General features: G+C 42.7%; 1 protein-coding gene across 1 annotated transcript; it reads left to right on the top strand.

Moving 5' to 3' along the window:
• The first annotated feature begins 1749 nt into the window (after positions 1-1749).
• On the top strand, positions 1750-21005 carry LOC148018044 (uncharacterized). Its single transcript, XM_087661539.1, has 3 exons — positions 1750-1990; positions 2123-2613; positions 20937-21005. Exons 1-3 carry the CDS (start codon positions 1750-1752, stop codon positions 21003-21005), a joined length of 801 nt encoding a protein of 266 aa, XP_087517665.1.
• Positions 21006-26386: the final 5381 nt, after the last annotated feature.

Raw genomic sequence — 26386 nt, 5'->3', positions numbered from 1 at the left:
GTAGTGCTTCCGCCCTACTTTGCATATAACTATCTTGTAGTGGAACCATCTGCTATTGTGCAACTTGCTACAGAGTAAAAGCCATTGTACTCTCCTCATGATTACCAAGCATTGAAGTTGGAACCTGTGAACCAGTTGTTGAACCATTGGCCCAAGCTGTGAGATCTTGAATCTCCACTGAAGGATCAGCAAACATAGACCTCTGTTGAACAGTTGACGGCCCAGGCTTCTATTTCTCTCTAGTACTCGAAAGTCTCCATGACAAGCTCGAATCCTTCTCACAAGTTCCTGAAATGCAACAGTAGGAACTGTAGACTTGAGATATGGCATCTCAAAACCACCTTCTTCCCTTCCAGAATCTGTCTCACTTGACAGGCCACTAAAGCACAAGTATGCACAATAGAGGGATACAACAGAAGCAGGTAAGAGGCTTCCACTAACCTTTGGATGAAGAGAGATGACAGTGAATGCGTAGACGAGGAAAAAGGGTGACAGTAATAAAGTAAGTGTTTAATTGGCAATCATACTCAGATGGGGTGAACCAGTGGAAAAGAAGTCCTGACGAGGTGAAAGTTGCTGCATAACAGAAAATAGAGACAATGGGCACTCAAAGAGGGATAAATACCGGGCTGACTAAAGACATGTGGCACTTTGTTAGCATTTGATTGCTAAGGTGCAGCTCTCCTATGAGAACCTCAAAGAGCTCCATCCTTCAAGAGCTCTCATCACTATCCCAGCTCACCTAGCGCATACTCCTTTCACCATCATCCATTAAACAAAGTAGATTCAGAGTGTTGCAAGGACTTCAGCATCGTCATTGAGAATCTATACAAACGGTAGTTCAAGTAGCATTGCCGCAGAAGATCGATATGCTAGAGAGGCATTTATTTCAGTCTTAGCAGAAGCAAATCTGTGTCTGATCGCTATAAATCCAGATCAAAAGCAAAGGGTAGTACATTTGTGGCCAGGGATATCACTCTCCAGTTTGCCGAAAGTATCTTGATGATCGTGGTTACACGGTTGCCAATTTCAAAAGATCTGGCATACCACTGGATGTATTGGTATGCAATGCTGCAGGATGTTAAATGGCATTCTTATATTGCTCAAGCAAGGTCACAAAGCCACCAACATTACTGTGAACATATGCACCAGGATTCTGGACTGCAAGGTGTTGATGTGGGCTTATGAGGTATCAGGATATTGACTGAGAAATGTTGTTGCTCAGCCTTAACTAAAATTGTCTGGTTAGCAATGATGAATGCCGAGTCTCCATAGTGACAAATGCTATCTCTTTGTGATGTATGGACACTTTAGTCCAGATATTGCTGTTTGAAACTGTGGCATCAATACATAGCAACTAGAAGATTGTATTATCATTGACTTTTTTTGCTGTGCTTATGTTGGCCAACCATATCATCATAGCTTGAAGCAATACATGCATCAGTTATAGACACATCAGTTATAGCAACAGTCTTGCAGAACTTGGCATCATTGAAAACCTCTAAGGTTTGGTGCTGAACCAGTTCAGTCAGAGAAATATGGGCTAGAAGAAGCAGATTCTAAATACAGTCAGAGAAGCAGCAGTTTTTGATGCATATGTATGTAGCAATGGGCAAGTGAATGCAGGCTATGATTGTCCTAAAATTCACCAACACAGGCAAGGATAGGAACAACATATCTCTTGTTAGTTAAGTTTGGTACAAGAACCACGAGATATCTCTGCATTCTTGAGGACTTATGATTCATGATATGACTGTAGCTGATTTCTGTCATGACTTGGAATATTTTCAAAGCAACTTGACTACAATAGCAGCAGCTAAGAACAATAGCTCCAGCTCTAGTGAACAAGGTTGGCTTCAAACACAGGCTAGAATTGACAAACTTGGAGTTTTGACTGATCAGTGTATTGCTCTTATGAAGGCGGTTATGGGAAAAACAGCAAGACTTGAATCAAATGCTTATGCTTATGGACAACATGTATATGCTGATGGTACACACTATGATCTACATGCATCTTATGAATATGAACAGCAACAACATGCAAATGAATATGAGTAGTATGCAAGTACATATGGACAGCATGTTAATGCTTATAAATATGATGTACCATATCATAATGCAGAGTATCATTCCATTGAACCTTGGCAGCAGAATGGTTATTATGGTCAACATGCTTATGCTTATGAGCATCCATCTCTTCAGCAAAATAGTTATGATTATACTTGTGAAGCTCTCTTGGTTGACCAGCCCAGTTCTTATGGATGTGACAGAAATGGTTATGCTTATCAGTGCACTTCTAGCTTTGATCAACAGCAAGCAAGTGATTATGACCAATGCAGTGGGATCAACGATCAAAGGCAGCATGCTTATGTATGTGAGCAGCAAACATCAGTAGAAGCAAATGCATATGCTCAACCAAACTGTCCGTCTGATGTGCAACAAGGCTATTATCACCATATGCAGTATGGACAGCATGAGCAATATGGTCATGAGTATGGACAGCCATCTGTTGTACATGATGAGCATGGACAGCCATCTGTTATACATGAGCAGCAAGATGACTATGGGAAGCATGTCAAAACTATTATAGAGCTGACCAATGGTGATGAACAGGTGTGTAAATTGCTATCTAAGGCTAAGCGTGTTAGACACCTTACTAGTGATACAATACGGGAACTGCATGCTGCGGGCTTATGCTATCGATGTGCTAAGCCACTATCTTGTAATCACCAAGCCACATGTAGGGCAAAGTCTGCCAAAATATTCTTGGTATTTGAATATTATGATGCAAATGATGGAGAACATCTTGTTGAAGACCATTTTGGTATGAGTCCACAACAAGAAGTTCAGTTCAAGAAGGCAGATTATAGACAGCATGTGGATTTGAATGATCACCATGCAATGGTGACTTCGTTAGTGAGTATTATCATGATGATCATGCTTCCAGCAGTATTTGATTTCGATCTTATGAAAGTTGATCCAATGCATGGCAATGATACAACTTTTCCTTTTGATCCGGGTGGCTACAGGCTGATTTTGACCTTCTGTATAGATTAGTACTACTACTGAGTATTAGGTAATCTTTTCCTTTACCACTTGTAATGCTGTACAGAGTAGTACTCTGCAGCCCCCCCACTTGGCTATACCAATAAGTCCAATATTTGTTTTTGAGGACAAAAACCTTCATTTTGAGTGGGGATGGATTGTAAGAAGATGAGAATAAGGAATTAGTGTAAATAACATTGATATTATGCCATGTCACACTGACATTGGTATAAAAGGAGAGGACATGTAATTTTACATATCTTTTTGACACATTAATACAATTACAGTCTTTCTCTCCCTTCTTGCTCACAACTTCTATGGCTTCCTCATCTTTCTTGTCTTTCTCTCTCTAAATCTAGTCTTTCTCTCTCCTCATCACTCTTATTCTCTCTCTTCTTGCAGTCTTTCTCTCTCCTCTGCAGTCTTTCTCTCTCCTCTTTCTCTCTCCTCTGCAGTCTTCTCTCTCCTCTTCCTCTCTCCCTGGTTCTCTCTCTGACATAAAACATGGCAAAACAAGGCACAAATTGTGGTAAACGGGTAAAAAAGAGTGTTTGAAATGATTAATGTCAGCAAGTGAGTGATTGGGGATGGCAAGAACTTGCCCAGGAAGGGGTTTAAGAGCCAGAAGACCATAAAATAGCTCATTTTTCACCCGAGCTATATCCTTGTTGTGATCTAGAAGTTTGTGTGTCTTGTGATTGCTTGGATCGCTAGATTTAACAAAATCATCCTTGGCATTGCCATCATCGCACACAACTCGGCCTACGTCTGCATGGCTTGGTGGTTTTGGGCTGAGTCCTAGAATTGGCCCTCAGACCTCTTGAATTTGGCCAATTTGGCCGGTCTGAATGTACCATTCAGCCCTATTTGGATTCAGCCCCCCTCGGCCAACTTGATTCGGCCCAAACCAACTCGGCCATTTCCACTTGGCTCTTTTTGACTCGGCCCGTCCGAATGATCGACTCAGCCTACTAACCTGACTCGGCCCTCGGCCATGTCCACTTAGTTGTCTGAGCTGCAAATTTGGCCACAGTTCCTATTCGGCCCTTGGCCCACCCGAATCCACCATTAGGCCTCCCTATAATTTGGACGAGTTGGGCCGAGTCAAATTTTTGCAAATTTTTGGAAAGTTGCACCAGACCTAGCTAGATCTCAACCGCGCAAACCTTTGTGAGCCATCGTGATGCCCATAACTCGATTCTGGCGCAAGGAATAGGCAAATTCGCAAGACGCAACCGCTTAGCAGCTTGAGTAGGTTGTTGAGAGAGTTACACCTTAATGGCAGCCAGTGGAGTCATAAACCCCGAAGGGAACCCTAAAACCTATCAAGACAGCCAGAAATTGATCAAAGAATCCTATCAAGCCTAATACAAAATGAGAGTACATAAGCCACTTAGACACTTTTTCTTCGCACTCACCTTGATTTACAGCACTTGAAGTACACCCAAGAACAAGTGAAAGCCTGATTGAGCATGTGCACGAAAAAGAATACACACATGCACACACACTAAGTGGAGATAATTTGAGGATTGTATGCAATAATTAAGTACACCCAAGAACAAGTGAAAGCCTGATTGAGCACGTGCATGGAAAAGAACACACACATGCACACACGCTAAGTGGAGATAGTTTGAGGATTGTATGCAATAATTAAGGAACTCACTCAGATAAAAGAACTTGAAGGAACCCACCAATAGAAGAAGATCCCAAGACATAGACGAGCAATTGGAGCCCAGGATAGGTCCAAGTGAACAACGATAGAGACATGGATCTACCCAATCTGCTTAACCTTATCGATAGCTTGGTGGAGCACGAGAATGCAACCATGTCAGAAGAGAGCTTAGAACGTAGGCAGAACGAGGAACTTGACTTAGGAGTTTTCCCAGAACTGATCCAGCAGTTAGTAAACAACTATGATTCTCACGCTCGGTATGAGCACTACGATAGAATGGCAGAAGCCATCATAGCTGACCTAGAAGAGGAAAGGAAGCTAGCCCACAAAGCACTGCAAGGCATAGTGGAATACAACCGAGACCAGCAGACTAGAAGCCTGAGGAAAAATGTAGAGATGCGAGAGATACAACGAGTGCTGAACTGAGCAGGTAGAAATTGAACTGACCATGAGAGAGTGCTAGAAGGAGACTTGATGCTAAGTGAGCTTCTCATGAAGCAATTACTAGAGAACACATCAGCAGAGCAGAGCGCTGCAACATTAGCAACATAACTACGAACAAGGTTAGGGGTAAACCAAGGCTCCAAGAGCCAGCCTAAGATACCAGTTGTCGCTAAGCAGCTCGATAAGTACCAACCCTACGATGATCCATATAGCTTCATAGAGCACTTTGAGCAGGTCTGCAAGGCCAACGGTCTCACCGACCTGACTCAGCACTCTCAAGCATTCGAGCTTTGCGTAGGCAACAAGGGTCGGACTTAGTATATGAGTTTAGATGCCGCAGAGAGCAAGCAAAATTCAATGGCCTCAAAAACCTCTTCCTTAAGAGATTTTTCAAGCTTGGATACTCTGACAACCTACTAGTATGACTTATGAATGTCAAGTAGAAAGAAAAAGAGGACATCGGTGACTATGTGACCCATGTGAGGAGTCTCTTCAAGAGAATTCCGATGGGCGAATGACTAACCGAAAGAGTAGTGTCGACGATATTCATAAGTGGAATACGAAATGAGGAGCTTTATAAAGCATTGGCAAGCAACTCGAGCTTGTAGGGAGACATGCTAGCTAGGGTGTTCAAAGAAGCCATTTGAGTAGATGACCAGTTGAAGGAGAGGAGATCTAGGAACTCAAACCAAGAAGAGACCAACTCTAAAATTTTGGAGAGAGCTTCAACATCCAGCGAGCGATCAAGCACAAGTACCCAAGATAAGGGAAAGGCCACGAACACCAACCAGGAATTAGTTGACATGAAAATGGAAATAGCCAAGATGCAGGAGATGCTAAGATGACCAATGTGCCCACACATTCAATGCGTGTACTGTGGCGGAAACCATTTACCAACCGAGTGTCAAGACCCCAGGTCATGACCTTGCGCTAATTGCAGTAGGTTTGGTCATGACGTTGTGTATTGTAGATTGCCTAGAAGACTTCTGTACTCACAACCATTTGGTCAACCTTATCTAGCGAATAGGCCACAACAATTCTTTGGAAGGGGAGCCCCTTTCGCCCTTCCCATGCCAAACGACGTTAAGACGATTGTTCCTAGAATGTATATAAATCCTATTGGAATATCCAGACCGCATGGTCCCTATGTGACCCATCCACCAAGTGACGCTCCAATCCATTATGTGGAAGAGCCAACTAAGGAAGAAACTTACGTATACCCTTACTCTCGCATGACAATTAGGGCAATGTAGTCCTTATGGACTATCGACTAGTACTGGTGATGGGGTTAGGTAGGGGACGAGGTAGAGACCTAGGAAGGAAAACCCAAGAATCAATCATGTGTTAGACTTGCAATCACCCAGGACACGTCTCATCACATTGTCCTGAAAGGGAGCAACAAAATAGAGACAAGGCTGACCTAAGGTGCCCTGAGTGCGGAATCACTCATCTCTTTGTTGATTGTTCAAAGCGAAAACCATCCTCGAGTTCGGCTAACGTGCCATTCATCCCATTAGGGTTGTTTGGTGTCGAGAATCATGATGGGGAGGCTACACCTATCCCATTGCATGTCATGACTCATGCACAAATGAAGTAGGCTGGCATATCACTACCAGGTCCCAATCTTGAAGCAGCCTCGGTAGGAAAGAAGAGCCATAGGCAAAGGAAGAAGAGGCTCGAAGCTAAAGTCATGCTCAAAACTAAGAATGCCACAATGATACTTGCTAGGAAGAAAGTCATTGATGTTGAGGCATAGACATCAGCCCCAAAGACGACTGAAAAGGGAAGTGCTAAGGTCGGGGAGTACCCCAACCCAAAGCATCAACTAGAGGCCATCGAGAAGGTGAAGGAGTGGGTAAAGGAGACCCAAGAACACCTAAAAGATGCTGAGCCCATCTTAGAGGATGAGATTGAGGATCTCTCGAGTATAAGCATGCCAGTCTCACCCCCTCGACCAAAATCAAGAGATGCAACTGCAGCATAAGTAGTACCACTTAGGCAAAGCCTTAACGCAATGGGCCATCAAATCAATTTTGGCCATTGGCCAGGAAAATCCCGAATAGGAGAAAGACAAGCAGCCAATGACCTACTCATCACTCTAGTGACCACCCCTGTGACGCTAAGCCTAGGAGATCTACTTAGGCAACATCTGACCCTATGGTAAGATTTGAAGTAGTGGGCTGAAGGATCAAGAGAGCGAGCTACTGCACACTTACAAGAACATGATGTAGAGACACAAATATCGAGTTTGACATTGCACTTTGTGCCTAAGTCCTTGTACATTAATACTTTTGGGAAGGCACCAAGATGCATGCGGTCTTACCGGTCTTAGCCCTAAGTGACAGAAAAAGGAAAGGGATTGTAGACATAGGGGCGGGAGTTACAGTATTGAGCCATGAAGTGCTCCAAGCTTGGGGCAACCCACGGGTCAAGACTGCTAGGTTCAATGTCACATTAGCTAATGGAATGAAAGTGAAGCCATTCGCGGTACTAAAAAATGGCTAGTGAAAATCGCAGGAGTCTAATTCTTAGTTGACTTTATAGTCATGAAGGGAGTGGACTATGATATCCTATTGGGCCGACCCTGGATGCGCAATGCCAGAGTGATCGAAGATTGGGGGAATGGTCTCATCTTCCTATGGATGCGCAATGCCAGAGTGATCGAAGATTGGGGGAATGGTCTCATCTTCCTAGATAATAGAATAGAAGCCGTAAGGGTAGAAATGGACTCCTGGAAGACTACACCAGTCAACCTCGACACCATTTTCGTAATGCTTAAGGGTGATGCTCAGATTAAGAAATCCTACAGGCCCCTAACTAAGTATATTCCATCTCCTGAAAATGAGCAAGATTGGATGCATGTCCTTGCTACCATCGATCTACCATTCTCGAACAATGAGGAGTATGAACATGCCATTAAAATGATTGGCAAGCCCAAGGATACACCCTTAGTGCCGGTCTACATGATGGTAGAAAATCTTTGCAAAAGACCCAACCCTGTCACTATCAAAGTGCCAAACAACCAGAGGGAACTCCAAGAGATTTTAGAGTATTTGACTGGCAAGTTGGCTAGCAATCCAACAACAAATTTCAAGCCACTCCAAGATCTCTTAGATGAACCAAGGTGGCAATGGACCAGGGTGCATGACCTAAACCTCATGTACAATTGGGACCTAGTCCTCGATCAAAGACACGAGACATACCAAGACAACCTATGAGACGACGAGCGGTCAGACAAAGATGCTTCCGATGACGAATACAAAGATTATTGCTCCTTCAGTGATGAGAGCAAGGGTGAGATAGATACCATAGAATGCAACACTGAGGGATGAGAGATAGAATAGATACGAGTAAATTCCAAAGCCACAGAGAAAGAATGTCTTCAGGATAGAGCAAGGGGTCATGGGCGTGGATTGTGACCACACTTGGTTGGAACATACGAGCCATAGACTTTGAATAAGCAGGCCTAACCCAACCAGGTACCATGCCACTACTTAGAACAGAGTCACCCTCAGAGTTGAGACCACTAGGAGAGACTACCTCTTCTAACTAAGAGCTACATTTAAGGGGCCGACTTTAAGCCGATCTAGAAATAGTTCAAGCTTGTTTTAAAGCGAAAACATGGCTGCGATGAGTCAATGAGTCAATTTTCATGAAAAATCAAACGGTGGAGGATTGCTGAGCTAAGTTTTTCTAGATGCATTTCGACATCAAGAATCCAACGCAAGTCTCCGTTCGTCAATCAGAGGTCGTTTTGACCCCCCATTTAATCCCTACAAGGTTCGGTATTATAAAGTAGCTATCGGATTAGGAAGCCGTAAAGTGCATGGGAGAGGCTAGTTGATGGAGTTTGACGTCACGAAGCCACCTATCTAGTCGGATTGCAAATCAGAGCTCATTTGGGCCTTCAAAATTAAAAAATCCACTTGCAGGACAGTGTGAACACAAAAAGATGAACTAATTATTTTAATATTTTAAACCTTAGGCTTAATAGAAGCCTTGAAACTTATGCAAAAATTGTTGAAGAGAGGGAAGCATCAATGCACCTCCTCATTTTTGCTCAATGCCTCTCCGATTCAACCCCGTTTGGAGAGAGAGAGGGAGATTCTCGATCAAGGCAGAGAGAGGAACAAGATAGTTGTAAGCTTGACCATTTTAATGGAGGATTTAAAAATATCATTTTTAGAATTTCTCTCTCTCCCTCTCTCTCCCCTTTATGGGTTGTTCATGCACATTAACTTGAAGGAGGAATCGGGAAGGAGATTGAAGCAAATGATGATGGAGATTAATGGAGATGTTGAAGATTGATGTGTAGCATGGAATTGAGAGCAATGGAGGCTCCATCTGCTAGTCATCAGGGAGCCATTTAATGCGTCTTGGGTTTGTAGAAACACGGTATGACTATTTTTTATGAAGGAAATGAAGCTTTTTTGACATTTTATGATGGAAATGATATCCTCATGTGATGAAAAATTTGTTTGAGTGTTGGTTGCATCATGTTTAATTGATGTCTATCAGAAAATTTTGATTTCATAATGATTTACATGTGCTATTTAAATCCTGTAGAACTCGAAATGGGTTTTTAAGGGTAAAATGATGGTTTTGTCGTTTCGGGTGGGTGAAATGTATTCCTATGGAAAAAGATGGAAAATAAATTTAATTTTAGTATGTTGGAATGGTTGACATGAAAAAAATAGAAAAAACTAGTGATTATTGTCAAATAAATGCTAAAAAATAAGTGAAAATGGAGAAAAAATAGAAATATGCTTCATAAAAATAAGAAAAAATATAATGAGTGTTTGTGAATGTATAGTAGTGGTGGAGCATGAGGTTTAGCCTCATTTTGACCTATCTCTTTGTCAAAGTTCATGATTTATTGCTTTTCCTACATCAAAACATGACAAAATGAACCCCTACACCTATGCAATGGAAGCAGTACCTAAAAATAGAGGGTGGGGTGTTTGAATGATGCGATTTGGGGGATTTTTATTGCTGAATTTGCTGATGCATATCATGATATAGGGTTCGTTGTATTTTAATTAAGAGGATAGTAGCATGAGTGTTGTCTAGGTGCTATCCTTACATTGCCGCAACGAGCTAGTGAATGAGCATTGGAAAGTCTAGGTGCATGACATGTTTTTGATTGAAAATTATATTTGAGCACATTAGGATCATCCACTTTTGCATGTGCATATCAACCATGGTATAGGAATATGAAGAGCTAGATGCACAGCACCTATTTTGCATTATCATGACCTATGCTTAAGTGTGTGAGACAACCTGAGCTGTAGGCTAGTTGATCATTTTCTTGGGGAATTATTTGGTAAGGACACATGGTATCTCTTGGAATACCTTCAAAATGAAAGAGTGGAGCTTGTCTCGTGTGTACTTTATGTTGGAGTAACGCATCTTGGGGCCAATCCTCGAGGTGTAAGAGAGTCACAGTGGAGTTGGGGCAATTAGTCGAGAGGTGCTTCCTTATGTTTGTGCTACGAGGCAATATGCCTATATATGATGGGATCTCCCTCCAAGGAGAAGGGATGGTAAACGTTGGACTATGACCTAATACAAACACAAAATCGACATTAGCATTTAGTATAGAGTGAGTTCAGACACTCCTGGCCCACGAGGTCGTGTGGTGGGATTGTCTGTTGTGTGTATGAGGTCCATAGCCAGTGCCAGCCCATTTTAGGTCCTATCACTAAAGAAGATAGGGAGTTTGATTTTGATTCAGAAGTGAGTTCAGAGAGCGATCGAAAAATACCTAGGCCTGCCAAGACTAGACGTACCAAGGGGGACCTACCCATCCACTTGAGGCACAGACGGTTAAAGGAAGAAAGTGAAAAATAGCCTAAGGACGCACGAGCAGACAAACAACGAAAACCACAGAACCTCCCTAAGATTTATGAAGTTTAAGAAGGGTGATAGGGTAGTGATCTTGTTGGGTGCCAAATGTCCAAGGGCAAGTAAGTGAACTCATCGAGGGACCTGCCAAAGTCAAGGAGGTGAACCTAGCCCAGGAAGGGGAGACACCCCAACCTGTCTTTATTGCTGATGATTTGATAGAGGAAGAGGAGACAAGTCACGTTACTCTCTTACGAGAGCATATAGACGTATTCGCTTGGTCCTTAGAAGAGCTTAAGGGGGTATATCCGAGTGTAGTGACTCATAACATACCCATGACGCTAGATGTAACGTCGGTCAAGCAGCGACCATACCCTATAAATCCAAAATATGCTCATGCGGTCAAGGAAGAGATTGACAAGCTAATGCGAGTGGGATTCATCTACGAAATTGAGCGCATAGACTGGGTGTCACCCATAGTCATTGTAATGAAGAAAAATAGAAAGATTAGAGTATGCATCAATTATAGGAAGGTGAACACTACTACTAAGAGGGACAACTACCCATTGTTGTACACCAAGCACATGCTCGAGAGAGTGGCGGGAAAAGAGGCCTACATTTTTCTAGACGATTTCTCTGGATACAATTAGGTGCAGGTGCATCCTGACGATTGGCATAAGATTGCATTTGCCACCGAGTGGGAGGTCTTTGCCTACATAGTCATGCCCTTCGGGTTGACTAATGCTCTAGCCACAACGCCTTATGTGCACTATATTTAAAGATGTGCTCAAGAAAGAGTTAGAAGTCTTTGTAGGTGACTTGTGTGTTCACTCAACTTGGAGGGAACACTTAGACAAACTCCAAGCAGTCTTTGAATGGTGTCACCTATATCGTCTCTCTCTGAATCCCTTAAAGTGCCAATTCTGGGGAAAGCACAGATGCATCCTAGGGCATGTGGTGTCGAAGAATGGCATTGCCATGGACTTTTTGAAAGTCAGGGTCATTGTTGATCTTCCACCCCCAACCAACCACAAACAGGGTATTATCGACGGTTTGTGCTGAATTATGAATTGATTGCTAGACCTCTATACAAACTGTTGATTATATTCGAATGGATTGGAGAATGCCAATGCGCATACGAGGAATTGAAAAAGGCTTTGACCACAGCACTGATTCTATGAACCCCAGATTGGACTATTATCTTCCACATGCATATTGATGCTTCAAAATTCATTGTGGGGGTAGTGTTGTGCTAACCTAGCAAACACAATCTCAACTATCCAGTGAGCTTTGCTAGTAGATAACTCACTGAGACCAAGATGAACTACTCGATGATGACAGAAAGAGAAGGTTTGGCCATGATATTTATCGTGAAGAAATTTTGGCATTATTTATTAGCCATGCCTTTTACTATCTTTGTGGATCATCAATCCTGATATATTTAGTAAACAAACCTTGTGCTATAGGACGTATAGCTCATTGGCTCCTTCTGCTTTTGGAATTCGACTTCTCTGTGGTTGTACAAAAAGGAAAACAACACTACATGGCCGACCACATGTCATGCATCCCCATGGGAGAGGCCACTAGACAAGGCATCACTGGTGAGTTGCTAGATGCACACTTGTTTAGCCTATCCAGTGAGAGAGATTTATTTCGAGCCTATAAAATGGTTGAGTCTATAAAATGGTTGTAGGGTCCTAGACTTAGGCGACTTATTCTCAAGATCCAACCCTATCAGTTGATAGCATGCCAACTATATAGGCTAGGGCAAGACGAATTGTTTCGTAGATGCATATGCGAGCATGAGATGCACGATGCACTCTCGGAGGCGCACAACGGAATTACTGGAGGACATTTTAGAGATACGATAGCCTGCAAGGTGCTGCAGTCTCAACTATGGTGGCCCACGCTTTTTCGCAATGCAACACTATTCATTAAGCATTGTGACGAGTGTCAGCGAGCAAAGGTCCCAATTCGCAAGGATCAGATAGAGCTAACCACAATAATTGCACAATAACCCTTCGAGAAAAGGGCAAAAGCAAGAGCTACGAGAAAAAATGACACTAGAAGGACTCAAAAAATGGGCAGAAGCAAGAGCTATGAGGAAGAATGATGCTAGAAGGACTGCCAAGTTCCTATGGGAGCAGGTAATCTCATGATTCGGCTGCCCCATTGAATTGATTAGCGACCAAGGCACACATTTCATTAATGAAGTGATTGCGTATCTTTTATCCACCTTTCTAATTATCCATCGAAAATCCTTGCCATACTACCATCAGGAAAACGACAGGCAGAATCCACAAATAAAATTCTAGTAAATGTCCTAACCAAGATAGTCTCTGATTCGCATAGTGTGACTGGGATAACAAGTTGATGGCAGCCTTGTGGGCTTACTGCACAGCCTATAAAATGGTTATAGGGCCCCAGACGCCTTTTAGGTTGACCTATGGAACTAAAGCAATTCTACCTGTAGAGTTCTTCCTTCCTAGCCTGAGGATCGCACTTCACTAATGATGGGAAGGGAAGGAGGCATGGAGGAACGTCTAGTTGAACTTGAACATCTCTCGAAAACTCGACTTCTAGCTACCCATGCACACATATACGAGAAAGCACAATGCAAAAGCTGGTTGGACAAGCATGTCAAGCAGCATGACTTTGAATAGGGAGACTTAGTGCTCTTGTACTCCAAAATGAAATTTAAAGGTCTAGGGCCTTTCGAGGTTCGTGCCATCAACTGAACTACCAATGTCGAACTCGAGACTATGGAAGGTGAGAGCATATGCTTCTTCAATGCTAGTCGCATCAAGAAGTAATACCCTCCCACACATCCTCTGCATGAACCACCAATGTTAGAACCCCCTATCAAGGTACAAGGAGGCACGATCACGGAGATCGATGATGAAGATGAGGAAGCCGTAGAACCTGCTTACCTCTGCATCACGGTCACTACCAAGCAAACATGCACTTTCAATGCCTTGATCGATGAGGGAGCAAACTTCAATGTCTTAACCCACGATCATTGGACCCACATTGGCAAACCACAATTTCAGCCCACTACCACCACAGTAAGCCCATATGGTGGCCGATCATATGCATAGGGAGGTGTAGGGCCGCAGTTTCTATCGAGTTTGAGAGCATACCAATGATCCTTTATGTGTTGCCAACCACTAAATATGTAGGCACGGAGTCATTGCTAGGTCAAATATTTAAAAAGCAAGCTCACTACAATGTCGATTATGAGTTGTAGCATATCCACCACCTAGCCATCGGCAATATCCACATAGTCACAGCTTTTAGCAAGGGCCACTGGTAGAAACACCTGCAGTCAAGTCTAAGGAGGGGGATTGTGACTTATTACAACCTACCAAGCCTCTACACCAACAACCCGCTACGGCCAAAGCCAATGCCCATGAACCCCAATTCAAATGGATACCTAAACATCAGAGCCTACCACCAAGGAGGAGCAATCAGCCACACCTTCACAAGGCTAAGAATGCAACCTCAAAACCTAGGAGGCCAAGACAAAGCTACAGACAACAATGTACGGTCAAGTCGTGATGGGTTCCTACTAAGACCCTATTACAAGCGTAAGGCTATTATGAGGGTAATGCCTGGATATGGATCCCTAAGGCTAAAACTACCAATGGCACTAACCAAATGCCGCCCTCAAGCTTAACCATACCCTGCCATACAACGTGTCAAGGCCTAAAGCCACACAAGCCTCGAGACACCAAGCCCATAGACTCACATCTGATTATATCCATGAAGATCGACCAAGTCTATTGGCCCAAATCTTAGGCTGTTACTCCCAAACCAGTACCATGTAACTCTACTAAGACTCAGAAAGCCGCATTTGCTAGTAGCAGTGCCCCATTAGCAGTCGTTGTGCGAGGGACCCAACCACAATCTTAAGAACAACTGAAACCATAACCATCTGCTGCTGCCAGACTATCTACTTCTATCAAACCCCAACCACCCACAAGCCTTAGACCCTCATATGAGCAGAAATCATTCTTGACACTGGTCGCAGGGGATGACGTGATTGCTTGTCTTAGACGCTTAGATGCCACATTCATGTCACTGGCTATGAGCTATGACCGCTTGGACTTGGACCTATTGCAAGAGCCCTTGGCAACCGAGGTTCGTACGATGTCTTGTTCACGGGACACATTCGAATTTGCATTTATCATGCTAGCTGTGTCAATTCCGACGACTTTCTAACGGATGTCCTCACTTACATCACGCACGTAGGCAACCGACCCTTCGATCTGGACCGCTAAGCTCAGTTGGAGTACAATCCAAACTTCTATGCTTGGCTCATGCGAAAGTAAACACTCGACCCGTACGCGCTGAATGCCCTTGGCCTGCTAGCCTTCAATCCTAGGAAGGATTCTTCTCAAATCCGGAAGGGGAGGGGGTAAGGTGAGTCAAATCAGAACCAATCAAAAGCAATCAAATGTATAAACACATAAGAAAAAACACATCGCTGTGAAAACCTCAATCTACACTTAAACGTAGAAAGGAAAGAAACATGTTAACTTTCAACTGAGGAAAAATGTCACAAAATTTTCGAAATAAAGGGTGAAAGTCTCAAAGAAAAGTTTATGTTGCAGCTTAAATGTTTCATTCAACAAACATGAAGTCTTTCTTTTAAGCAAATAACTGTTTTGGAAGTACTAATGGGAATGATGGTTCATGACAGGAACGAAAGATGTTGCAACAAGATCGTGCTCACCAACTCCCTTTCACGGAGGAGAGGACGTAGTACGGCATTAGCTTAGAAAATTGTGCTTATAATCAACTGAAATTTTGCAGTATCCACAACCTTGAGAAGGTGGTAGCCAAGGAGGAGGCTACAAGGAGAGTGGTAGAACAATGTAACCTCTCGAACTACCTAGAGAAGTTTGCGCAGGAGCCAGATCATACAAAGTGTGTGGAATTCCTAAGAACGTACAACCTCGATCAAGAATGTAGAACGGTGACTGTGGGAAGAGGGGAGAATGCTAAACAAGTACAAGTTCCATTGAACTAGGCCTTGGTGGAGAAGGCGCTGGGGTTGGAACCTAAGGTGGAGAAGAAACATAAGAGAGATGTGTATGCTATGCTAAATATGAAGAGGGAGGACGTTTTGACAAACGACGCCATCAGCATACAGGATATCCATGATTGCGCTGAGGCTTGCATGCAGGCAAAATTGGTGCACTCACTCTTCTCCAGCTAGCGCTATAACTCCCTCATACATCGAATCAGTATGCGTGTGTGCTGGAGAATGTGGCAGCCCACACCTTGGATAAGGTAGACTGGAAGGGCTACGTGCACAAGACTATAGACCAAGCAGCCAAAGCACTAGGCATGGCAGGCAAGCGGAGAGTCCCCAGCCTCTAAAAGTACTGAGAGGAAGAGACCTTCCTCAAAAGCCTCTTTCATTGGATATGGAAGTGTGTTGACAGCCATCATCCAAGAGACTGTAAAAGAAGCTCAACAAGGAGAAGAAGTAGCAGATGAGACTTTAGATAGGTCGCCAGTCCACCAGGAGAAAGAGACATCGAGCGACAAGACAAAAACTGAGACAGAGAAGGAGGATCAGGAGGCTCAATCTAGAAGGAAAAAAGCAAAGAAGACCACTAAAAAGACAGCTTAGAAGAAGAAACAAGATGAGGGCAGGAAGAAGGAAAAATAAGATCTAGAGAGAGCCAAAACAAAATCCCTAAGAGAGGCTGAAGAGAGGGAGAAGAAGAAAAAGCGAGAGGCAGAGGAGTTGAAAGAGGAAGCCATAAAAGCCAAGAAGGAGTCGGAAAAGAGGCTGAAGAGAGGAAGAAGAAAGAGAAAGAAGAAGCTGAAAAGCTAGCAGAAGAATCAAGGAAAATAGAGGAAGAGAGAGAGATAAGAGCTACGAAAAAGGAGGCAGAGTTGAGGAGAAAGGAGGAGGAAGACATGGCCGAAGAAATTCGCCGGGTCCATAGAACAAAAAAGCCGACTCGATGACTTAGGGGCTTTAAGTCCACCCAGGGATGAGAGACCTGGCTCAAGCACTCATGTACCCGAAGTCATACTGCTTGTGGTCATCGGAGGCAAGGGCAAGGCTCCCATCCATCCCATTCTGCCCCTCTTGGTGGCCACTAGCGAGGCAACCACTCTCACTCCAAGAATCCCTGCTAGTGCCTCTGTAAAAAATTTTGTAGCTTGGATGTAGTACTTCATTAATAAGGAATTGGACCAAGGAAAGAGTGTGGAGACTACGGCCCACTGGGCAGAAAAGACCGGCCACAGATGCCGAGTCTAGGCAAGATCCGAAATGCCAAAAGGTGGAAGCTTCGACCACTCCAATCCTTACTACTATGACGCCACTGGAAAACCATGATGAATATGTTGTTGAACTGCTCTCTTAGCTAGAGAATACAAAGGAGGAAAGAAATATAGTGGTGGTCAAGTTGAAAGCAAAAAAGGAGTCGGTGGCAACCTTCTAGCTTGAAAAGACGAGGCAAATAGCTATGCAACAAAAGGAAATCTTTGATCTAAAACACAAACTAAAGGCCAAAGATGACGAGGAAAGCTAGTAGCAACGACTCGAAGATGAAAATCAAGAGCTAGTGAAAATGTAGAGAGAGTATAAACTTTTAATCATGCAATATGAGGATTTGGCAGCAAAAGCAAATCGGAACGTACGATGCATGGAAGAGTTTTCCGCAAGGGAAGAAGAAAGGAAGCAAGAAGAGGAGCAACACCATAGAGAGCTAGAAACCATGGCTGAAAAGTTGAGCCTTGAAAGAAAAGCATAGGAGAGAATAAGCAAGGAATTGGAAGACCAGGAGAGCAGAGACTCATGGCCTTGGTACAAAGACAAGGAGAAAGTATGGAGGAGATGAAAAAGAGAGCTGAAGAGTGGGCAAGCCAAAATGAATGAAGAGTGAAGACCTTGGCGCGTCACCTAGCTCTCATGGAAAAAGAGAAAGTTCTAGCAGAAAGCAGAGCAGAGGCAGCCCAAATGGGCTTCAATACTCAACAACGAGATTTCATGATGGATGCCACTCACACGGAGGAAGGGGAGTCCCTTGAGGTTGTAAGGAAGAAGTTGAGCATAGCACACAGAGCTATGCAAGCAGGGCTACACATGCCACCACAACCCATTGCAGTTGGGATGAGCCTTGATGAACAATGCAAGTACCTGTTGTTGGCCAGCCTAACCCACCACGAGACTGATGCACTGGGGTTTGTAGAGGAGGTACAACAAGAAGATCACCAAAGGGGTGAAGCTAAACTACAATTTGACATGGGTAGATTTGAAGAAGAAGTGATCTCACAACCCCCTTCACCCCACTCTAAAGAATAATAGTAGTTAACATACACACCTGCGGAAAGAAAAACCACCCTGAGGGAAACGAGAAAGAAAATGGTGGAAGAAGCCAGGCACAGATTGAGGGCCAAGCCTATGGCACAGCCGTCCGCACCTCTTCCACCATGCCCAAGTGACCTACCGGCTAGCTTCCATGCAGAACTTTAGTCTGGGGGAGAGACAAGAAAAAGAGAAGCAGCCCTTTAACTTTAGCTTCCTCCTCCCCAACGGCATGCAGAGTCCTTCCCCTTAAAGTAGTGGAAGAGGTGATCGGTGTTGGAAGCCGGCTATGCCAACAATGACTAGAAGAAAGAGAGAAGAATCCCACCCTCTGGGACACCGAGGATGCAGAGTATTGGCAAAATAAGGTTTTTGAAGTGCCTTAGTCTGAGTGCCATCCATTGTGGCAGAGACACATTTGCAATGACAATGTGTTCTCTTGAATGGCTTTTTGTAATACCCTTGTCTCTGAGAGAAACAACCCCACCTCCATGGCATATCCTCGTAGGGTAGGCCTAGATTTTGATACAAACATCCATGATCACTACCACTTCCCCATCATATATAACCCCCGTACTACTACCTTAGCACAAGCCCTCACTTTCACCTCGAATAGCCTAGATGCTACTATGACTCGCTTCATTGCTGACTTCTCCTCCTGTCTCGAACTCGCCTTCATTACCACATGCAACTACCTTAGGCTATTAAAAAACTTACTTAAGCAAGATTCCACCCCAATAGAATGTGGTCTCCCCCCACTCTTTTTTTATCCTAACGCATAAATAGCTGCGTAATGACCCGCCTAATGATGCGAGCTAGCCTTCTACCTTCCTTCTACCTCGCTATTCTTGAGGATATGAGTGACAGCCAATTCACATGCTATAACCACCCATTCCTCTCCACCACCTCTCTCCATGTCCGCTTGAACCTTAAGGGTTACATGCAGAGTTGTAAATTTTTTAGTTACTCAATTAAAACCCCTTCCCCACCACATTTTGATGATGATAACTAGTAATTTGTTGCCGCCCAAATCATGTAACTCAGCAAGCCAAAAAAAAAAGAAAAAAAAGAAAAGAGAAAGCCAAACAAAAAGACAAAAAATAAATAACAATGAAAGGAGCACATGACACGTCCAAACACAAGTTGCGGCACATAGCTTACAGTCACTGTACCTAGGGGTCCTCAAGTTAGGCACGCCCGATGGCCTCGGTCGACCGGCTCCATTCCTAACTCCCTAGCCCTTTTCGACTTCCCACTTCACGCTTAGGGCACGTTAGGATAGGACATACCTAGGGAGGTAATACTCGCCTATGGTTAGACCTGTCACCCTAAGCTACACACACCGCACCTCCCTTCACATGAACGGGGTCCTCAAGTGTGGGACATCACCCAGGCTTGCCTATGACCCAACTCCCCATTCCACCAGTAAGAGGACAGAGCACTGCACGATGAGGTAGATGCTCCCCTTGGATAGAGCACTTCCTCCTTCACGTACAACAAGATGCTGCAAACCACCAGCTTCGGAGACCCCCATCATCCACTCGACACACCTTGGATTCTCCATCCAAATCATTACCAAAGCTTCCCAATCAACGGAGTCCACATGTGGTCCCATCATCATCCCACCAGCCACTTGCCTAGAGCCCACCCTTCCACAACAAAGAGCTCGAAGTGCCATGGGACTGGCACCTGTCTCGAAGGGGGGGTAATGTTACCCTCAATCCAACATGGCAAAAATATGAGCAACGAGCGAGAAAAAGACAAAAAAAGAGCAAAGGCACAAAGGCAGCTCCTAAAGCTAAGTTAAGGCAAAAAACGCAAATTTAAACAGAAGGTGCCTCAAAAAACTCTAAAAACTCTTGTAAAAGAGCGTCAGGCTCCCTTCTGTGCCATTTGTAAAAGAATAGACGGGTGTAGGCTTAAGGCATGAGGCAAGAACATGGATTTAGGAAAAATGACCTTGCCACAATGGCTGGTCAAGTAAAAAGGGACGGTGCCCATGGGATTTTAGGGTTTGTATATAAAATTCAAAAAGTGAATGGAAGCTCATTCTTTGGTGTGTGGTGAACAGGAGTTTCCATTCACTTTGCTTGCTTGTGTGTGTGCTCTTGAGAGAGGGGGTGTGAGGAAGTGAGTGTGTGGGAGTGAGGGATCAAGAGGGTGAAGCTCTTCGCCATCTCCTCTTCTCTTCTTCTCTTCTATTTTCTTTTCTCGCACATGTGGCTACGATGGATGGAGCTTGATGGAGGAGACTTGATGATGCTTGAGCTAGCATCTAGGATCGTGGAGCTATCGGTGTGTGCGAGGGAGGAGGCAACTCACTTCGGTATCGAGGTAAGCTCACTACACTCATAGGTTTGAAGGCGCATCGGCTAGGCGAGAGATAGCCATTAGAGCTCGCTTGAAACGCTTGAAACAATAAGCGGTCCATGGATCTTGGTGGTGGTTGAGCATGAGCTCCCTCTATAAGGGAGTATAGAAATTCTAGACACAGGAAGTATCCACTGTAATCACACAAAACCAAGATAGAAGTGCCTTATGAAATGTGAATGGAGTCTTTAGGTAGCAAAGCATGCATGAAATTTTGTGTTTCGTCAGGCAGACTTAATTGTGGTTGGAAAACTTATAAAATGTGATAACAAAGGTCAGAAGGTCTTTGCGGATTGATATTATCATGTTTCATAAGGCATTAAATAATTTCACAAAAAAAAATTGATTGAATCATTTTCAATGCCTAAAAATAGCTCATTCAATCATTTTTCAGTGCCTGCAAAGAAAAAATGACAAATAGAAGTTTATTATTTGAGAAATGTATTACTTTATGAGAATGAGTGGGTTTTGTTAGGAGTACGCATACTCTCGGATTGCGATGCATCAAGTTTGTGGTTGTGGAAGAGAAAAAAATATGTGGAAGAAAAGTCTGCACAAAGACTAGCTTGAGTTTGTGTATTTATTTATCAATGGTCACTATGCTTTTACTCAGAAAGGTACCGTACTCACTGATTCAAAAGAGCTATATTTAAAGAAAGAAAGAAGAGGCTAGAATTCCTCCTATTCACTTGAAAAATGGTGCCATAAAGGTGCCATCATGTCCGAAAACATCAGTGACACGTGACATAAGTTCCAAGGCAACAACCGGATACCCACTGCACGTGTAGAACAAATTGCACATTATAACTGCTACACACATGTAAGGAAATGTCCTTTTAAAACCAATTTTTGAATGACAAAAGCATTTTTCAAACACTAAGCTATTTTGTTGCTCTGAATCACCAGTATAAGGTGACTTTGTTATGGCTCAAAATTCTTGCATGTAATTTCTTTTGAAAAATCTTAGTTAGCTCAATAGTGATATCATTTTTTGGAATTGCTAACAATTTTTTCTTCGAAATTTTGTCTGAATTTGTTTGAATTTTCTCCGAAAAAAAGACATAAGAAACACAAAAAGGCATAGTTCTCTCTCTTATAGCATATCCAATTCATATTTTATATATAACGTAATCTTGTGAAGTTCAAAATTTTGGGATATTAGTGGGATTCAAGTAGGTTGCATTTTTTAATGGAGAATCAAGCTGAAGAATGATAGGGAACCTATATAGCATCAATCAGGGGGGAGGGGAGGCTACTTCTTAAACCCCCTCTTCAATTCTTCCATCACCATCACTTAGCTCACTATATAACTAGGTGACTGACCACCTCTAACTAGCTTTCAAACTGGGCTGCCAAGGTTTTAACCTTATAGGGTTTATTCTCTAATCCTTCCTTATCTTGATTCTCCATCAAACAGTGCAGTCTACTGAATCAAACCATGGTTTTGCTAACATGAGTGTCATTTAAGTACCTCATGATGTATAGCAACTATGACATACATCAATCTAACAATTGTGGATGCATAAGATCCTTGGCTATGTCAATCTTATGTTTGTTTGTGTCCTAATTTTGAGTTTTTTTTTTTGTTTCATCTGGAGATTTCTGATGGCTAGAACTAAGGCTACTGCAAGAAAGTAGAAAGTTGATCCTAGAGGCCTTGCTTCAAAGATCCATCAGTCCTCCAAGCGTACCTCCACCAACAACTCTTGTTCTCAGTCTCATTTACTCTTCTCTAATTCATTATAAATAAGAGGCATGGGGAGGCACAAGGGAGCATAAGGAGACCTAAAGAGGCTACGAGAGAGAGGTAGAGATAAGGATACCCCTCCAAGAGATTGAGAGAGAGAGAGAGAGAGAGAGAGAGAGAGAGAGAGAGAGAGAGAGAGAGAGAGAGAGAGAGAGAGAGAGAGAGAGATAGTTACCCCGAGGGGGGCTGCAAGGGAGAGAGTTAGCTCAATTTCCTTTATCTCGATCCTTGACTTAGCCATCTTTTCTTACACTCTCCCATCTCGAATCTATTCCGTCTTCTTAATCTCTTGAGTCTACTTACGGAGATGGCCTCCAAGCGAAGAATGTTGCGTGTAGATGGCAATCCTATAGCCAGCAACGAAGCTTCGGGCTAAGGCATCACTGTCAATCCAATTGCGGTTCCGGTCGTAAGTAATATATTTCCAAATTGATAGATTCTTGCTTTGATTCTCACATGAGATACATTAGGCCTATGCTTTGATGTATGAGAATAGGTCATTGGAAGGGATAAGCCTATTCTCACATATTCGAAAGATAGAATTTGCAAAATGCATGTATCAAGGGAAGTTAATTGCACTTAGTTGCGTATGGCTTATTCATTGATAGAGCAATCGGTTAGGGGTTATGAATAGCATAATCGTAAAAAGAATGACATTAAGAATTGTGCATACAAGTATTAAGAAAATTTTGCATAAAATCGCTCTTTGATCCCAAGGGGGGGAGAGCGAATATGCGATGGAATTATGATCGCATCTATTCTTGTATTGTTTGGGAAAAATACAATTAGTTTTGTTGGTTGATTGAACAACACCCTAAATGTTTTTCTTTCAATAAATTGATTGTTGCATTGTGATTTGGATAAATATTCCAAGGCTTGTGTTGATAGCAAATGCATGGTAGGGGTCTGTAATGACAAGTTGTCATAGGAATAAAGGAATGTTTTCCTAGAAGATGATATTAGGACTGATTGCCTTGATTATTCTTGATTCTTAATTGGATTAATTAAGGAAGGATATTTTGTATGGGTGGATCATCTCCAAGATCGCACCACGGTTTACCTCGAGAGGGCATTACTTGATTCACGGGCCGAAGGTTAAGTGGTGGAAAGGCTAACCACGGAAGTTGTGTGAGCTCTGGATATCCCTTGCCAAGTCTGAAATGGAGTTGTAGACTATCGTGAGTCTAACGTTTGGGTGTTGGAAGATCCTATTCTAGAGAAAGGATGGAAATTATGGTGCCATGACCAGGTACTTCTGTTGGATAGAAGGGATACATAATTCTCATGTATGGACAGGAGACAAAGATTAACTTGAAGATAAGTTAAGGAACTTGTTTGTCAAAAGGACTGCTTGTTTTTTTTTCGTGTCTGTGCTATAAATTACACGAACAAACACTATTCCCTAAAAGGCTTAATTAATGAAGCTGAGTTTAAATGTCACACATAAATATTGTAGGACCTAATTAGAAAACTAAAGCTATCAAGGAAAGCATGTTGGCGAAATCCTCGACAGGTCCGTCCTATGACAAGGTGGTCCGAGAGAATTGGGAGGCTTCTCACAAGGATTTATCGCCATTCGACTTTAGGTATTGTTAAGTTCGAACCCAATTCATGGTGTTTTAGGGGATCGAAATGGGGCTATGCCCTATGGGCAAAGAGGTTGAGCAGGGCATCCCTCTCGTTTCCCATTCTCTTTAAACCAAGTGCGGTATGGATCTGCTTCGAATTGGGTATCTCTGCATAAAGTAGGATGTCTAAAACCCGACATTAGAATATTGTTAGGAGACCTTGGACCTAGGAACCCATATTTTAGGTCGATCCTAGTGGGTTTGCCCATGAACGTTCCGTTGCGAGACAGACTTGGGAAACCCTAGGCGAAAAACCCCGAAACATTCCTTGGGAGTGCCAAGCGCAGTGACGCTTATATTCATTTCTCAATGGATCGCTAAAACGTGATTGGACAGCCGATAGGCAGGCACGTTACTATTGGTATCAGAGCGAATCTTCATGATGATGTGTGATTGATTGATGTTTGGTTCGTAGACATATCTTAAACAGAATAACCTAAGTGGTATGGCTTGATTATCAGGCACCTTCTGCACCCACAAATGCTGACATGCAAGAGAAGAAATTTCTTCTCAAGCAAATTAAGGCACCCGAGTTTGATGGAGAAGGGTTAAGATGTCGCAGCAGAGATAGAGACATGGATTGAGTCGATGGATGACTATTTCTCTCCTTCGGGAACTGTCTCCATGAATCAAGCAATGATAGCCAAACTTAAGCTAAGTTGACCAGACTTGATTGTGGAAGCAATGGTGCAAAGAACAAGATATTTTTGAAGCTACTGTTGCTTGGGCTCAGTTGAAAGATGTTGTACGCAGATGATACCTTCCGCCAACCTACCAGACTTTGAAGATGAATGAATTATTCAAGCTCAAGCAACTGGAATTAACCCTGGAAGCTTACTACTCAAATTTTGTAACCCTACTAAAATATGCACTGCCTATGGATATTGCACAGTAAGTATCCAAGTTTTTTCATGGCTTTAACACTCCTCTAAATCACCATCTTGAAGCAATGCGTCCAATAGATTTTCAAGATGCATTACTGCGAGAAAATCCAATCGTCCAAGAACTTAAATCAAGCAGTTGTAGCAAAGATGACTCCTCAGATCAGGGTAAAGATGCCATATGTGTAGAGAGATAGGGCACATCTGTAGGAGATGTCCCTACCATCAATGCTTCCATTGTAATGAGCTAGGACACATTCAAGAAGACTACCTTGATTTAAGTCTAGAAGACATTAAGTCTCCAAGAAAACAAAGCTACACAGGTGCATTCTATGGATATATAGAGGAATCAGATGAAGACGAAGACCTAGAACCTACAACGCCTCTTCAAGATGACTAGAAATCCTTGAAATTTTGTCGACATGAAATATAACTTAGTATTGGAATAAACTTTACTTTTGTAACTACTGTTAACCTAAGTAATATGAGTTGCATCTATTTTGAGCCTAGAACTTGTAAATGATTAGAGATACTCTGGCAAGAAATGACAGTTATAACTTGCAATGAATTTTTCTTAAGTCGTTCCTTCTCAACTAATATAGATTGGGTCTTACCAAAATTTCAAAGCTTGGAAGTATTCTTTAGCATTACAACCAAAGCCCACTGTCCATGGAGCTCACTCCCAAACTAGGAAAAGGACAATCTGGGAACATAGTTTCCGAGATAAAGGACCACTCCAATCTGTCAAAAGGATCCTACAACAATTTGGTCTAAAGAAGAAAATCCTACCAAGGACAACAAAGATTCCTGTGACCACAAGTGATAAAGTTCCACGGTGTTTCTATTGCAAGGAGTTAGGCCATTTCAAAAGGGAATGTCCAAAGCACCATAAACACCGATGCTTTGAGTACCACAACATCGGATATAACTACGTCAATTGTCCCAACAGAACTCGAAGAGAACTTGAGCTTACAAGAAATGAAGTTGCACAAGCTCAAGTGATCTAGAACCTATGATAAAATTATCTGATACTTAGGAAAAACCTAGAAGATATTCATGAGATGTAACTATAATAAATTTTCTCTTGTAATCAAGACTCCGATATATCAAATACAATAGGTTTTTGTTTCAAAAGACCGCATGCCTATGAGTAATCAGAGTAGTGCAACGAAAGCGTGGTGGGCCCATAACCCATAGGTTCCAAAATGATACCCCCGATTTCTCTCGAGATGAGAACATCTCGATTTCTCTACGGGGAGGAGGATGTAATATTTCCATGCAATAAAAATTAGTTGGTTAGTTCAAAAGTTAGTTAGTTAATTAATAAGTTAGTAAGATTACTAACTAAATGCTAACTAAGGTAAAAACTAACAAACATTAATAACTAATAATTTTTATTTAATTAACAATATTTTATTTTAA

This window comes from Lygodium microphyllum, chromosome 21 (genome assembly GCF_053477565.2).
Source record: "Lygodium microphyllum isolate KBCC chromosome 21, Lygodium_microphyllum_v1.1.10, whole genome shotgun sequence".
Taxonomy (NCBI): Eukaryota; Viridiplantae; Streptophyta; class Polypodiopsida; order Schizaeales; family Lygodiaceae; genus Lygodium; species Lygodium microphyllum.
The sequence above is the reverse complement of the archived record's forward strand: the minus strand, read 5'-3'. Positions and strand labels throughout refer to the sequence as shown.

Excerpts from the sequence above, each read along its gene's own strand:
- LOC148018044 (XM_087661539.1), top strand. The coding sequence starts at position 1,750 with ATGACTGTAGCTGATTTCTGTCATGACTTGGAATATTTTCAAAGCAAC. Across the intron at positions 1,991-2,122 it reads ACAACATGTATATGCTGATG|AGTATCATTCCATTGAACCT; the intron begins GTACACACTATG and ends ATCATAATGCAG. Across the intron at positions 2,614-20,936 it reads TGACCAATGGTGATGAACAG|GCAGACTTAATTGTGGTTGG; the intron begins GTGTGTAAATTG and ends GTGTTTCGTCAG.